The sequence below is a fragment of the Protobothrops mucrosquamatus genome, unplaced genomic scaffold (assembly GCF_001527695.2).
Source record: "Protobothrops mucrosquamatus isolate PMUCROS unplaced genomic scaffold, P.Mucros_1.0 scaffold35, whole genome shotgun sequence".
NCBI lineage: Eukaryota > Metazoa > Chordata > Lepidosauria > Squamata > Viperidae > Protobothrops > Protobothrops mucrosquamatus.
Window position 1 is genome coordinate 948,783 of NW_015386419.1, and position 17,097 is coordinate 965,879.

Genomic DNA, 17,097 nt, shown 5'->3' on the forward strand with positions numbered 1-17,097 from the left:
AAATTACCCCTGGTTGGTTTACCACACAATTTTGTTGTCCTTACCAATCTAATGAGACCACAGTTCGCTTCACCAAGCCACTTTCTCCTTTTACTCAGGAGTTCCCTCACTCCGCCTTGCCAGTCCAAACCCTCGGGACATCCACAGCTTGTGTATGTCTTGCCAGTCCTGTGGACCCTCGGGGCGTCTTACACACACCTCTCATACATCTCAGACTCAAACTGTGCTACCCAACCACCCCTGACCGCCTAGGTTTTATTCCTTGGTTTACCCCAAGTTTTACTCACCTAGGTTCATGCACGAAGTTTCCCGGTCCTTGTCCTGGTAATTCTCTGGTCCCCTCTCCTCAGTTCTTACCAATCACTATTTGGTCCGTGGTCCTGGCTCCGTTCTGCTTCCTCGACCTGCGACTGCAACTTTGGACCATTGAAATCAATGGGGCATGCCTTCCTCAGTTGACCTCGCCTCCCGAAGATGCAAGAACAGATGCCCAAGGCCCCACGTTTGGGCAGCCAATTTGTTGGAAACGTGATTAAAATACCAACAAAATTGGATTGGTAAGAAAAAGAGTTTACTCTGCAGAAAATAGAAAAGCAGTTTGCAAAGCGCGGTGGATCCTGGTGAGAGACTTCAACAGGAAGTTCTAAACCCAGAGACCACACCAAAATATTCAAACTCACAACATTATATACACTCCTATCGCGACGCCCCCTCCCCTCCCCTTAGGTCCCATTTGAGAGGACTTCCGGGGGCACAATCTGTCCGATCCGCCTAGCCAGAATACATCATCCCTCCCCCTCAGTTACATTGTTTAGAACTTCTCTCAGCCATCCTTTTGTCTTGTTAAGTGTGTCTTCTAGCCAAGCCTCCTGAAATCTAGTGCCTACGTGCAGGGCTTGGCTAATCCTTCTATTGTTAATCAATTGTGACCGTTTTATTTTTAAACTTCTTCCTTTCTCACAAGGTTAAGGAGGTGGGCTGCCGCAACTGAACCACAAAAGTCTAATCCACCAGACATAGAAATTCTAATGCTTTGCTACAGTTTGATAATTGTCTGCATTTTAGCAGCCCGGATCTAATAGCCTGTCTGGGAAGACCCTCAAGATCTGCAGCTTGTCAGATGCAGTCACATGGTTTATGCATTTTGCATGTACCCTTCACTTCAGGAAACAAAGTTTGGATTTTTTTGCAGAATTTTGAAGAACTATATGTCCTTATGTGTGACAGAAGAATAAAATAATTTAGTGTTCTCTGTAAGCAATGATGAAGGGTTATATATTTAGAAAACTGCCACAAGAGCGCACATTGACATTTTCTTTGCTAACATGATGGCCCCCAAATTATTGGACTGTAATTCTCAGAATTTCAAGTTATTTGCCAGAGAAAAAGATAAGGTGAAAACTAAGACACTTTGCAAGATACTAAATTCCACAGAGAAGTCATAATGGTGATATCTGTGGTTGGGTGACAACCATGATCCAGCAATAGTAGTCAGTAGAGACCTTTATGTCACTTCTAACTTTGAAATCACATGCAAGATGCTTACACAACCTAGCTGTGTGTACATAAACATACAGATATGTAATATTCATGAAACATCTAAATAAATTCTAATCAACTTTCTGTAATTTGACCTCAAGACATACTGAAGATGAACTCCCATCACTATCAGGCAATAAAAGCAGGAAATTAAGATAGTTATTTTAACCTTCTTTATTTAATTGCTATGAATGGAAACAAAGATTTCCTGGAGGATATGAATGTGTCTTTCTGTTTGCAATAACAGAAGCCACGACCCCTGCTTGGGATATGAAGGATTGCAATCTCCTGTAATAAAATGTTCCCTTTATTCTCTAAAGGTTGGTATTCCTTTATGGCACATGCAACAAATTGATTATTCTAGTTAGTTTAATTTTAACTTGAAGAATCACAGGTTGTTCAGGTCTGCACCCTAAGCAGGAATGACTCAGGTATGCTAATATTGCCCTAGTTGACTATAATTGCTATCTGCAGTAAGAATTCCATAGGTCAGACATGTCAAACACAAGGTCCGGGGGCCGGATGCGGCCTGCGAAGTGGTTTTATGTAGCCCACGAAGCCATCCTGGAAACAGTGAGGGAACGGCCCCCTCTGCCTTGGCCCTGGCCCAGGCTGGCCGGGAGCCAATGTACAATTTTGTGGTGGCCGTCTATGCATTGTCTTAGCTCCATAAGGCCATCTGGAAACAGCGAGAAACCAGCCCCTGCCGCATTGGCCCCGCCCCTGGGTGCATACTGTACAAAAAAACCAAATGGAAAAAAACCAATGACATACTCAAGTACATTTGCTACTGTTAAAACTGCCCATTTCTCTGTTCTTGATATGATTGGGTTGATTTGCTTCAAGGTAATTACTTCCATAAATCTGAGTGATTTACTTGGCCAATAGTTCCTAAATAAGGAAAAATTAACAGTCATTATGTATGGATAATGAATTCTGTTAAATACTGGAAAATACAACATCTCTACCTCACAGAGTTTCTGTTCTAAGTAATCTGAGATACATCTGAACATGAATGACCTCTGCTCTAATTTGATATATATATTTTGCATAGAATATTTTTGTTCTGAAATCCAAATCAAAAATTAATACACTCAGCACTTGTTATTATGTTTATTATATATATTAATAAATTATTTTAAATAAAATAAAATTCCTTATCTTACAGATCCAGCAGATGCCTCTTTATTTATAGCTCAACAAATGTCTCTTTATTTAGAGCTAAAACTGATACATTTTTTCTATGCATAAGGTAAAAGTTTTCGTTTACATGGGTATGCCTAAAATGTATGTCTTCCTTTACATAAAGTGTGGTACATTATGTGCTGGTTTGTTTCAAATGGCAAGAGTCATCTTTTTTATAAAATGGCTACTGCCAGTACAATAATTTAACATAGAAGAAAACATTCCAATATTTCCCTTCCTTCCCACATTATTGCTATGATCAATTTGGTCACACCTATGTCTCCCTGTGTTGCATTTTCTTAAATACCAGGAAGAAAGTGGACACTACTGCCCGTCCTACATTAGCCCAAACTACCATATTGTTTGGGAATTCTGAAGCACATCTGAGGTATGGAAGATTATTACTGTTTTTCAGTGCCCTTCCTTAGCAAAACAGGTATAACAAATCTGAACTACTATGAAAGCTATATAAGCCATGGTCTTTGCAATACAAAATCATATTAATATTTTTTGTTCACATGAAGTGAACAACTTGAAAGAAAAGCATGAATGCCTGCCTTTCATTTGCTAGATGGATATTGTTATTTTATGTATTACATTTTTATCCCATCTTTACAAGTAATTCAAGGTGGCAAATATATATATAATCCTTCCTCCTCTTCTTTTTCCCCACAACAACCACTCAGTGAGATGGGTTGGGCAAGAGAGAGTAACTGGGAGTGACTCAAAGTCATCAGGCTAATGCCTAAGGCAGGATTAGAACTCAAAATTTCCTGGTTTCTAGGCCAGCACCTTAACTTTAAGCTATTGTTCATCTATAGATATAATATCTGCTAATAACAATACTTGCAATCTCATGCATTCTTATCTAGAAAAAGAGCCAAATAACGTATCATTTTTAAATAAAGACTCCATTAATTTTCAAATTTCTAAAAAATGACATCAGGTGGCACTGTTTCACAAGAAAATAAATCTTTCCTTGCCTAACAGGCTCCAATCTGTGTGCCAGTTTGTAAACCGTTAGAAAAGTAGCAACTCTTAAGAACATTGTTCCTGAACAGAGACTTTTATTTACTAACACAGCTATCGATAGACCTACCTTTCCTGAACATTTATTTCCCAACTATACATTTAGGCTAAAAATCACTTGGGGAACAAATCACTCATTTCCTTATCTGAGTCAGTAGGAAAATTATACTGTATAGCTTTGCTGGCATCAAATATCTGCCATCCCTTGCATGTCCATGCCTGATTTAAGAACATTTGCCAATGACTACAAGTTCCTCCCAAGCTCTGTGTGACAACTTCTTCCTTAATTTAGCTGGCTTGCTGTTTTCAAAATTCTAAGAGGGTTAGAAGGCTTTCCCTAAATCGAACGGAACGGCCACCGCTGTTCCAGAATCACTGGAGCACCCTTCTTTCTTCGTCGCCTCTCCGGGGCGACTTAGACCCATTTAGAGTCCCCAGGGAGGGCAAAATTAGCTACGGGGGTGCGGAGAATCCGCAAGCCCGCAACTGGTCATCTCTGATATATTTCTGTATTCATCTTCTAGCTCAATAAAAAACTGTTAATGAGAGAGAGAGAGAGAGACAGAGAGACTATAAATGGAGTGGATGTGGCTGGAGACTGCAGAAAGAAAAAATTCTCTAATGCATTCTTAGCATAAAGGAGAGGTAGCTCAGCAAATGCTGGAAAAATTAGAATGTCCATTTTAAGCCCCTCCACTTTCCTTCAAGGTCATGTGACCCACAGCAGAACTAAAATTAAGGTGTTTATTTATGTATTAGATTTTTATGCCATATTTATTTTTTATAAATAAGGCAGCAAATGTATCTAATAATTTTTTCTCATGTTTTCTACACAACCAAACCCTCTGAGGTAGGTTGGACCAAGGGAGTGACTGGTTCAAGGACGCCTAGCTGGTTTTCAAGGCAGGACTAGAATTCACCATCTCCTGGTTTCTAGTGTTGAAAGAAATTTCAGAATCCATTACTACTTCTATTTTGTTAAAAGAGTAAATAACTACAGTTTAAATTATTTGACTTGAAACACACATTTGTATAAAGCTTGATGAAAACAACCCATTTTTCTTGTCAAGATATACATTCTTGGATTCCTTAGGTGAAAAACACTGACATGAAAAATTACTCAAGGACATTGCAATACAGAATTTTCCAGAGACTGATGTTGCTGATAAGATTGCATTTGTTTGAACCAGATTTCTTAACCTAAAATGTAATAGGCATCAAAATCTGACTAGATGACATATAAACTAATGCACCCCAATTATACATTTAAAATAATGTTTAGCATTTGTGCCTTTGTCACAAGCTACTGCCATATAAAAGCATTTGACTGTCTTAGCCCTCTTCACCATTCCGATGTCCTCCAGTTATATTAAACTACATTACCCCATCCAGCTCAGATGCTAAGAGTTGTAATCAAACTACTGTTATGGCTGATAGGAATTGTCATCTTGAGCTATTTTAGCCCAACATTTTGAACAAATTAGGCTGACATTGAATGACATGTGGACCCAATAAACCTGGCCAGAGTTAAGTCAACTCCATAGGCTGTGTTCACATAGTCATATTGAAATGACTAATCATGTTTTAACCTTAGAGGCTGAATGAATTTGATCAGCGTTAACTTGTTTCAATGTTTCGTGCAATTCAGACAACCATTAAGTATCATAAACACCCGGTTCGCCTCTCCTGGTCTTGTTAGAGAAGCGGGGTTGAACTTCGGTGATGGAAAGCCCTTGGGGAATTCCTGAATTTTAAACTCTGGAAAGACTGGTTGCGCCTTTGACGTCAGACCTCAAGCTGACTCTAGGGCATCTTATTTGACATCTCTGAATATGTAAGCAAGTCCTGGTAGCAAAACTCCGTGGGTGAGAGAGAGAAGGATGATATAATGCACGGATGTCTTAGCCATGTCAATCTGCTGCAAACTACAAGTTGTGAGTCACCATAATATTACTAAATACACACACACACCAATTCATTAGTTCCCCTCAGGATACATTTGGATAGGAGCTCAGGGGCAGGGTCGCGATTGCCTCTGGGCCTGTGCTCGGAAAGAGCTTCCTTTTCCGCCACAGCATTCCCCACAAGAGGGGGCCCGACAGCAACGCCCACCCGCTTCCTTCGAAGGTAGTTAGCTTGCCCGCCTCCTCCAGCTTAGGAACACCCGGACCCGGATTCAGGAGCTTAGCGCAGCCGGCCGCTTTCTGCAGCCCATAGCCAATGGGCAGCGGCGACACTCGTCCTTTTCTTGAGTGGGTTTCCCCGCCCCTCTGTGACGAAGGCAACGGAGAAGAAAAACGCACGGCGGCCGGCTGGGCTCTGCGTAGTGGTGAAAGTCGCAAAGCTGGAGACGAAGCGGAGTCGGTAGAGGCAGGTGGCGGTTCACAAGGTAAGAAATGGCAGAGGCGAGACTGAGGTTGCTGAACTTCCCTCTTCTTACCCGGCGAAGGCATTGAAGAGCAGGGGGCGAAGGGGACAGGAAGCGAGGGGAGCTGGGCCGCTTCCTCCGCATGTGCTTAAGGGCTGAGACCTGTGGCATCCAACCCCAGGGAGCTTTGCAACTTTACCCTGTCTATTTCGGCTCCACAAGGGATTCCTCTGTTAATTTCAACGGGATTGAATCTCAGAGAAAGGCGTAGGGCAGGATGATAGCCTCAGGAGCCCTGGGTTTTCAGATTGTCTTGATCCTCTAATGTTCTCTTCCCTCATGTCCGATTTGTGCACATGGTTGGTGGAGGGTTGTACAATGTGGAGTCCCTCCATCAAGGATCCAGATGAGAAGGAGCTGGACTAATGGGGTCGTGGATGAAAAGAGAACAAGATGAAAGAAAAGTATCTTGTGGCTTCTCCCTTTATTTCAGGGCATATATTCAGCCTTCCTAGCAAGTGCAGGGGAGTGGAGAACACTCTCTGTCTCTACTGCATAGCCAGTCTGATAATCATTTTTACACAGCCCATCTCTCTCTGCCAGCTGGGGATGATGGAACTGGCCCATCATATCTTCATGGCATTAAATTGAAGAAGGATGAAATTTGCACCTACCAAGCAAGATTTATCTGGGTAGAGAGAAATCACTCAGCAATTCCGTTTTTTTCTAGCTAGATTAAGAAGAAAATTGGCAAATCACTTCTGTAATTAAAAGCTAACTAAATGACTGTCGGGTTATCCTACCTCATAGGATTGTTGGGGGTGGGGTGAAACAGGAGTCAGGAGTATTGTCTATATCAGGGCTTTTCAATCTTATCCCAGACTGTACCACTTTTAGGTTAGATTCATTTGTTGTTATAGAAATGGCTAGTTTATAATGTTATGGAAAAGTAAAAAGTTGAGATTCAATGTTAATGCTTCCTTCTGCTGCAACAGGAGAAGTCTGTTCTTTTTCTCTTCTCCCCCTCACTTTTCCCCCCTTTTCCCTCCCCACTGTATCCTACTATTTGCTTTTGTATTTTTGTATTTTATTCTATAATCTAATAAAATATTACAAACTGTAGGAAAAAAGTAAAAAAGTACCAGTTTTAATTTCTTTGGTGGCTGTTCCTTTGCTGAATCACTTTCCCTTTGTATGATGAATTTATCCATGTTTATTAATATGCACCACTACCAGCTACCTCAGGAGTCTTCAACCTTGGCACTTTTAAGACTTGTGGACTTCAACTCCCAGAATTCCTCAGCCATCATGGCTGGATGAGGAATTCCCGGAGTTGAAGTCCACAGTTCTTAAAGTTGCTAAGTTTGTAGACCCCTGAACTAGCTGGTCGGCCCTTCTTAGCTCTCCTTCCACAGTGTAGTACGAATGTACCACCCCATCCCTTCCCTGTACCCTTAAAGACACAGTAATCAAGTGCAAAGCAAGAAAGGCTCACAAAATAAACACATAAACTCCGGGGGTTTTTTCTTTCTTTAAGCTGCCTCAGAGGTGTCACTTGTCACAATGTTGCAATCCCAGACTGAGAGGCTCACAATTGCAAAAAGCTTTAGCTTTCAAACTAAACCTGTTTACCTACAAAGAAAGCCATATAGACTCAAGAGGGTAAAATTAATTACATTTGTTTAAAGGGATTAAACCTACGCAAGTCAACACTTTGGACTCATTGCTATCCTTATGGTAACCCAATCAAGCTGCCAGCTGATCCAGAACTAAATAAACCCACCTCCTTTCCGATATGATAGCTTTTCATTTCATCAGTGCTGTTTGCATTCTCCTGGCTGGAGAAAACGAACCAGGGGACATTTTCTTCAAGGAACAGCTGCTGCTTCTTCTCTGTCCCTGTTTCCTCCTTGCTGGCTGACCTCTCCTTCTCTTTCCCTGTTGTCTTTTTTTTCCTTTCCTGCCCAAACCACCTCCTTTTATAGCCTCTCCTCTCCTCCCCCCTTTTTCTTCAGTTCACCTCCACGCTGGTTCCAGAAGCACCAATTAGCTGGTGTCAATCAGCTGGAGCCCTGCCGGCTCCTCAGACAGTCCTGCAGCTGCAGCTGCCTCTCCCTCAAGCTTGGCTCGCTTCGGCTCATTCCCCTCCCCTGCTACACTTGGCTAGCAGTCGCGTACCATCTGCCACGTGGCAAAGTACCACAGGTGGTACACATACCACTGGTTGAAAAGCCCTGGTCTATATTGCCTTGAGCTTCCTATGATATTTAAAAGTCTCATACATTTATTATGGCATAAATGCTGAAATAGAATCCGTTTCTACAAATTTCCCAACTGTTTTTCTTCTGTTTTGTAGGAGATAAATGAATAGATGGAGATAAATGAATCATATGTTAGTATAAAACATAGTTTGTAATTATTAAAGTGAAGCCCTGGTTCAGTTGCCCACTATATAGTCTGATTTCACAGCTACTTGATTTTCTTTTTCATCCTTTTTAATGGGTCTATTGAAGTGGATTTGAGTGGAAGAAAGTTTATACCATATTAAATCTGCTGCTTTTAAAAGTACCATTTTATACTTTGTAGGGGGCTACGCTCCTGAAAACCAATAGAGACAAGGGTAACTAGAAGGTATGATTTACTGTTGCACCTCAAAAATAATTCAGCTACCATGGACTGAAAAGAGTGGGACAAAGGGAAGTGTGGGTCGGGGAGCATAGAAAATCCTAGTTGAGACAGCCTGCCTGTAAATGGGATGACTGGGGGAATTTGGGTGAACTGGCACCCCTGAAAAGAACTGGACCTAGTCAAAATGCTTTCCCATTTCTTGGATCCATTTCTAGCGGAAAATAATGAAATTTGCTTTTGCTGAAGAGAATATTTTCTTAAGCAATTCCAATCTGGTTATGATTTCTTACTACTGTCCCTCCTTTTTTTTCTGCTATTAAAGAAATGGCCCTGCTGAACACTACTGATTTTTAACACTTCCATTTTAAGAGTTTGAAAACTGACTAATGATCTCCGGTAGACTAAACTTAAATTCAACGTTCTCATTTCCTTTTGCAATCTGATCATATGATCCTGTGCCTTCTAATGCACTTTGCCACACTTTCTTCTTCTCTGTTGTTTATCAAACGTAGAGACTTCCTGAATCTCATAAGTTCTCTTGCGGTTAATGCAGTAGCTTTCTTCTCCTCTTTTTAGTTGCACAATATTTTATCTTTCATTATCATCTTCATCCAGTGGTCTCAGCCTGTTGCCTTTCAAATGGATTGGAGAGTACAGCTCTCGCTTGGCTTGATCAGGCTAAGGGGGTTGCAGAAATATGAGGTTACTAAATCTGAAGGGGATGCTACAGCTAATGATTGGTTGGTCACAGCATATTAACACCTGTATGCAAACAGAAGATGTTTCAGCTTGCATAAATATCTTAAAAAATAGAATAACGAGATTAGTTTTGAAAATAAAGTTTGGTATATTTTCATGTTTAAAAATTATTTGCTTTGAATACAAGCTGAAATTGAGCAATGCATATTTAAAGTGCAATATGTGAGTTAAGAAACATTTGAAGTATACTTAGTATAGTATAGGTAATATACTTAGATTAATTCACTGACGAAAACAGATTATTATTTTAAACCAAATGCATGTGTACAAGTATTATAGCTAAAGAGCCCTGGTGACAATTAGAATGCAGTACTGCAGGCTACTTTTGCTGACTCCTGGCTGCCAGCAGTTTGGGAGTTCGAGTTTCACCATCTCAAAGTTGACTCAGATTATTGGGGACAATATGCTGACTGTGCTTAGAGAGGGCTGTAAAGCACTGTGAAGCAGTATATCAGTCTAAGTGCTACTGCTAAGACTGAATGGAACAGTGTGCTTGAGCTTAGCTTATAACTAATATCAATTCTTATTTTCAGTGATAAAAATAGTAATAACAAGTGACTTACATAGTGAAGGATTATGGATACTCTGAAAATATTGCAAAATACTGTATATATTCAATATATTAAATGGCCTTTAATATATTAGACTCATAGCAGAGCATACTGTAATTTCAGAAATGATGCATTAGTTCTGCATAAGTTCTATCAGTGATATGATTCCTTCATTTTATTCCAGTGAGAATCCTACTATTGTTTGAAAAATGGTTTGTTGAATAAGATGCAACTATTTGTATCCAGGCATTGCGGAAGGTCAAAATCTTAATACTATAAACTACATTTGACATGTGAACCACACACATCTATGTTATTTTAAAAACAAAGGTAGGGCCAGTGTATTGATGGGCGGGGTTCCTCTTGTTTGGAGAGCTCTGGAAAAAAAGCTTTCAAAACATTTCTAGGTGCCATTTTCTGAATCTTAAGTACATATTCTCTACAGGTACTGGTTATTATGAGAGCAGGGCACAGGTAAAAGATATAGCTAAACGTAATTTTGGATTTTGCACATAATGTATGCCATGAGAAGTTTATCACTTGGAATGTGATAGCTATAAATAATAATATGGGATAGAAAGTAGAATAAATAATGGAAAAGACATGTTGAGATTCTAGTTTGTTCACATTTGAACTAAGTTCTGAGACTTGGAAAACCAGCTGAAAGGTTATTGATAAAATGGTACAGTGAGCTATTGGAAGTAGAATGGTTCCCTGTTGCTCTGTCTGGAGTTTAATCCAAGGAAGCTGCTTTTGTACTGTTACTACAGGAACAACCAAGAGATGAATCCTTGTTCTGTCTCTAGCAGATGGCAAAGCTAAAATTTATAGAAAGAAATGGTAACTTGGTGGATTAATAACAATTGTGTGTTTGATTAAGGATGAAAACAGGTGATTTCAGCAGGTCTTTATCTTTTATTGTTAAAAACTGTAGACATAATAATTGAGACAAAAGTTTTTAAAATATGATGGAAAAACACTTTCAAAACAAAGGTAGTCCTCTGCTTACAACCAGTCATTTAGCAATGATTCAAAGTTGCAGTAACACTGAAAAAAGTTACTTATGACTGGTCCTCACACTTGCAACCATAGCAGCATCCACATTATAAAAATTTGACTGCTTGGCAATTGGCATGTATTTGCAATGGTTGCAGCACCTCAGGATCATGTGGTCACCATTTACAACCTTCCCGCCATTGTTTGACAAGCAAAATCAATGGGGGAGCCCAGTTGCTCTTAACAATTGCATGGTTCACTTAACAAATGCAGTGATTTGATTAATAACCATGGCAAAAAAAGTCATAAAATGGGCACAACTTACTTAATAACCACCTTATTTACCAATGGAAATTCTGGTCCCAATTGTGATGGTAAGTCGAGGACTGCCTGTATTGTACCAATTCAAATCCACTGTTTCAACTGATGGATAGATGGATAAAATAAGATATTGGTGTGTTTGTTTATATAGATTTATTAAAGATTGTCATGTTGCTGCAGAACTATGTGCCTAATGTAGCATAATAGGTATCCAGTTGATAAAGATAAAACTCTCATGTAGACTTGCATTGACTCTTTTGTTGTATTATTTGTGGTGAATAAAAACTGGCTTCCCTGAAAACTGGATCTGGTGACTTCTTCCTGCAATGACAGTTAAGAGAAAAGGGGTGCTTATTTTATATATCCATATAACAAAGGCGGAGGAGGATAAAATCTACAATTTCTTAAGCATAAGAACAGAAAGTGATAAGCTCTACTGTATCTTTACTTAATATTATTCTTTGGGACCGATAGAACAAGAATATTGGCAGAAATAAAAATCCTGTAACTTATTCCAAATAATGAATACAAAAATAGTAATTTTGAAGGAGAGCATATTAATATTTTGAATCAAGGCCAAGCCATAGCTCTTTGTCTGACCACACTTCTTTCTTCCATCTCAGACAATGTTTCTAGAATCCATGAAGACTAGGAACTTATTCTAAAGAAGTAATAGAGACATTTGAGCTTCCCTGAACTTTCCTTTGTTAAGGAATATCAGGAGCTGTATGTATTTTATGCAACTGCACTCATCTGCACTCAGTTTTAGCAGAAATTCCAGAGGTGAAGTTTGATAAATAAGTAAATAAGCTTCTAGTGCAGAGGTGTCAAACTGCCGGCTCGTTGGCCGGTTGCATCATGTGGATGCTGCGCCCACCCCAGCTCCGGCAATGTGAAAAAAGTCATGATATGTCGTGACACGTCATGTGACGCAGTGAGTTTGACACCCGTGTTCTAGTGGTTCTAAGAATCTAGCTCTCTCTGTGTGTATGTCCCAAGATTTGAATTTCTTTTTCCCATTCATCTGTTGTAAGAAATCACTTGCTGTTCCTTTCTTACTCTGATTCGTTGGTGGCACCTGGCCTGCCTTAAGTAGTCTTAAGTGGGGCCAGACTCCTCATTTTGCATCTCACTAGTTTCATCCCTCAGTGCCTTGAAATATAATAATAAAACTAATTGCTCAGTCACAGAAAGGTGATACATTTTATATTAGCTAATTGTCCCTTTCTCCCCTCTCTCAGTGTCTTAGTTTTTTGTAACCATGGTGGGAGAAGACAATATATCTCTAAGAAATCGCCGAGCTACATACAGCACTGCAGAAGAGAAAGATGGCTTACCAAGCAGGTTGGAAGAGGACTGGCCACTCTCTAAATCAAGTAATGGTAAGATTTCCTGATTAACTGCATGACATACAACTTCTTCTTACTTGTTTAACGGTGTATTTCTATGAATTATTAAATTTTCAGGTATTTGTAAGAGGAAGAGGCATTTCTTTTCTGTTTTTAAGTTTTACACATATGTCAACAGCTGTTGGCTCAATTCTACCTCTTGTCAAACCTGGGCTTATATCTGAGGTAGACGGCTACACTTTCCAGATATTTTGGATCTCACCTTCTATTAGCCTTGACCAGCAGGACTAATGGCAAAGGATTGTGGCAGCTGTACTTTGAAATGTCTGGCAGATACCAGACTGCCAACTGATTAATTCCCAACTGATACTAAAATTTTAATTTGTGTGTTGAAGAAATTATACTTTAAAGCTGGTTTTGCTTTCTCACAGCATTTGACTTTATACGCTCCTAAACGTTTTTAACTAGGTTGATGACCATTATTTTGGTTTGCCAATTGTTATTTACAACTCAAACATGAGGCTGAACAGCCTACAAAAAAAATAGAACACTAAACGAACAATGCAGAACAAATATAACCCACTACTTACATTCTGAGAAACTATTCGTAGATCCATTTTGTTCAAGCATAAAAAAATATGTGCAGCGCAGTTCTTGCCTTACACGGGAAGTAGTCCAGTGGGCTTTGGGTGAGGCCAGAAGGGAGAAAACCTCTTTGCCATCCAGACCCCTGCAACCTCTAAACATTGGACAGAACCTTGTCAGGGTCACTTAGATGGCCAGGGGCAGAGATGTACAATTGATGATACTGCATCTGTGTCAGTGAATGGCTTTCCCCAGCAGTTTCCTGTAGATATTAAAGAGAAGAAGGAAGAACTCTGTGGCACTCAATAATGCAAGGACCTAGGAGTAAACCTCTCCTCCCCCCCCCGACACTGACTGTAACCATCCATAGACAAAGGATAAGAACCATCACAAATAGTATCCTCCACTCCCATCCCCCAAAGGGGTCAAGGAGGACCAGGATGGATGCACTGGTTCAATCCCAAGTTTGCCTGCCAGAGGTCATCCATAAGAGCAATGATCCTTTAGGAAAGCTGTTAAGACTAGATCTTTCCCCAGGCCATGTAAGTAGGAGTCCTCTTGTGACTGTTTTGTTAATACTTGGTCACCATATTGTATTTGGTATTTATTATTTACTTACAATCCCAATGGAGCCCAAAATTTCTGTTAAGTGAGACGTTTGTTAAGTGAGTTTTCACCCATCTTACGACCTTTCTTACCACAGTTGTTAAGTGAATCATTGTAGTTGATAAGTTAGTAACCTGGTTGTTAAGTGAATCTGGTTTCCCCATTGACTTTGCTTGACAGAAGGTTAGAAAAAGTGATCACATGATCTTGGGACACAGCAACTGTCATAAATATAAACCAGCTGCCAAACATTTGAATTTTGCTCACATAACTATGGGAATGCTGCAAAGGTCGTAACTGAAAAACAGCCGTAAGTCACTTTTTTTCAGTGCCATTGTAACTTTGAACGGCCACTAAATGAACTATTGCAAATTGAGGATTACCCGTATTTATTGCTGTGTGTTTTTTTTCTTTTTTTAATGCGTACACCACCTATAGTCACAATACCTTAATTAGGCGGCCTTATACATCTTATAAATAAATAAAACATCCAATGCTATCTCAGTACTGTACTGTATCTCTGACTGAAAGAGGTACCAGATAATCTGCTTCCCGGAGCATCTTGGAATTGTAGGTCAACTAATTTCTCAAAAGGGAAGGTTGGAGACTGGATGAAAATTGTTGAGATCCTTGGGATTCAGCAATGGTTTCTTGCGAAACCATTTTCTCAATACCTCTTTTGTAACCAGTGGAATCACCTACACTTTCAAGCAAGAATTAACCACTGCATGAATCCATCCACACAACCTCTCCCAGTAATATAGGCCAGGTGATTGGCATGAGAAAAGAATATTTACACATTCTTAATTACTCCTATTTGATGAGCCAAAATCAGTGGAGGCTCTTCTTTGTATTTTTGGCAAAAGGGGATCTGTTTTTGATTGTTGTGATTGTTTTTCAAAAAGTGCTTTTCTTTTTAATTGAGGAAAAACAAACACACTTCAACTGAATTGTATTCAGTCTGGATGGATAAGATTTGGGCTAATGTATTGCTCAAACATGCAAGGTCATGCTTGGATATTTTCCAGAAATTTTTTCCTTGAACTTTTATTACCTTCTAAACAACCTTGGATCATAATCTAATGAGTAATTTGCCTTGAGGAAAGCATGTGAGAGGTCTTGGTTCTGTAGTCCTGGACTTATAAGATAGAGATCAGTCATTCTGTAACTGAGGCTACCTTTGGTCATTTTTAAGAATTGTATACATCAATGCCATGTTGATTAATATCTCCGAGTAAGGGGAAAATGAGTGCAAAGTTGGTTTTTCTTTCCAGGTTTCTTTTTTACCCCCCTTCAATTCTGCCTTCATTCATTTGCCATTACTATCACAGAACAATATTTCTATGCAATTTTATCCTCTGTTTCAGACAGCAGTCTCCCAAAGTAGTTTACACCAACCATATAATTAAATATGAATGTAGTTATATAGCATTCAGTTAATTACAGCCAGAAATGGGTAGAAGTACACCAAAAGACGATGTGTGTAGATTGCTTAATTTAGTCATAAATGAGAGCTCCCATTCTCTTTCCGAAAACCCTTTTGAGCATTGGCCAGGGTACAATTTACAGGAAAGGTCTTTTTTGAGTGTATGAGTACTACCACCAGTGACAGTAACTTACCAAAGCACAAGTGGCTTTGCACTAGGCACATAATAAGCAGTACAAAATAATATCTGCTTTGTTTATCACATCAGCATAAAGCACATCTTGTCACTGCAGAGAGTAAGCTCAAGAAGGGTCATGAATTTCTATTGAACAATAGCCCTGCAATTGTAGGCTTCATTAGCTGCTGGACTTTGTAGTCTATTTTGTAATACATTTTGTGCCTCTGAAAATGTGTTTGTTTAGAACATTGTAATTAAAAAAAAAAGAAACTATCATTTCTTGACCCCGCACTCTCCCAAGGAAACAGAGGTTGTGATTTCTCTTCCTTTTCTTTGGCAAGTAGTCTGATCTTTTGCCAGCGAACTCATTATTTCCAGTAAGAATAACAGTGCTTACCAGTAGTCTCCTCTCAACTGGGGTATAGCGCTGAATGGGTCTACCTTACATATCTATATTTTCTTTAGAGCGAACAAGCCTGTAATTCCAAATGAATTTTCAGTTTGTGCCTACTATCTTACTTCAGTCTTAGTGCAAGTGTTTCAATATTAATATATTTAATTTAATTTCAATATTAAATGTTCAAAGTAATTTGCCCCAATCATTTGGTTTCATTTATCTATGCTGATTTGGTGGGAACTACCAATATTAGGCTTCTTTGCAAAATCTGGTGTGGGGAAGGAAGCTTGGTTATCCAAACATAGCTTCGTGGAATAAAATATTGCCTAGCTTCCCCCCCCCCCTTTCCTGCTAGTTTCTCCAAGCACCTAATCAGGGATAATTTCCAGATGCTTCTACCTGAGATTCTTTGAAGAGCAACATTGACTCTTTATCATATTTAATTGTTCAGGTGTAATTAAGTTTAAAGTTCTAGGACAGGGGTAGGCAACCTTGGCTCTTTTATGACTCGTGGACTTCAACTCCCAGAATTCCTGAGCCAGCATGGCTGGCTCAGGAATTCTGGGAGTTGAAGTCCAGGAGTCATAAAAGAGCCAAGGTTGCCTATCCCTGTTCTAGGAGAACCTCATACTATCAACACAAGGCTGATGATCATAAATCTCTTTCTTGAGAACAACAAGGACTCAGCAAGGATAATCTGCAATGGAGCAAGGTCCTTCCCTGATGATTCCTGTCTAAATTTTCCTCAGTTGTGCCCCTTTACTTTTTAATATAACAAATACTGCTCTGGCATCCCTGACCCACAACTTTTCTCTCTTTTTGTTTTAGATCATATTAGAAACAGTTGGTTTTTCTCACTCCTTTGTAACAGAAGAATAATAATTCACAGGCATGGATGTTTCTCAGTTACCAAAGCAAGTTGAGCTGTTCAATGTAACAGTAACATGCTTTTAATAGAGTGATCCAGCATATTTGGAGAGCACCAGAATAGTAGCCTAATGCATATTTCTTTCCTAATTCCAATGAAAAATGTGCAAATTAGAATAGTCTCTAAGGTTGCATTAGAGCAGTGGTTCTCAACCTTCCTAATGCCGTGACCCTTTAATACAGTTCCTCATGTTGTGGTGACCCCCAACCCCCCATCCAGCTGGCCTGGGGGTATCAAAAACTTGACCCCCCC

At 39.6% G+C, this 17,097-nt stretch overlaps 1 protein-coding gene across 1 annotated transcript in view; it reads left to right on the plus strand.

The window, feature by feature from the left end:
* Positions 1-6,046: 6,046 nt before the first annotated feature.
* The window catches only part of SOAT1 (sterol O-acyltransferase 1), a 54,458-nt gene continuing 43,407 nt past the window's right edge, over positions 6,047-17,097 (plus strand). The window contains exons 1-2 of the mRNA XM_015811264.1: positions 6,047-6,142; positions 12,618-12,758. Of these exons, the coding sequence (XP_015666750.1) occupies positions 12,638-12,758 (121 nt within the window). The 5' untranslated portion in view covers positions 6,047-6,142; positions 12,618-12,637. The remainder of the gene's footprint in view (positions 6,143-12,617; positions 12,759-17,097) is intronic.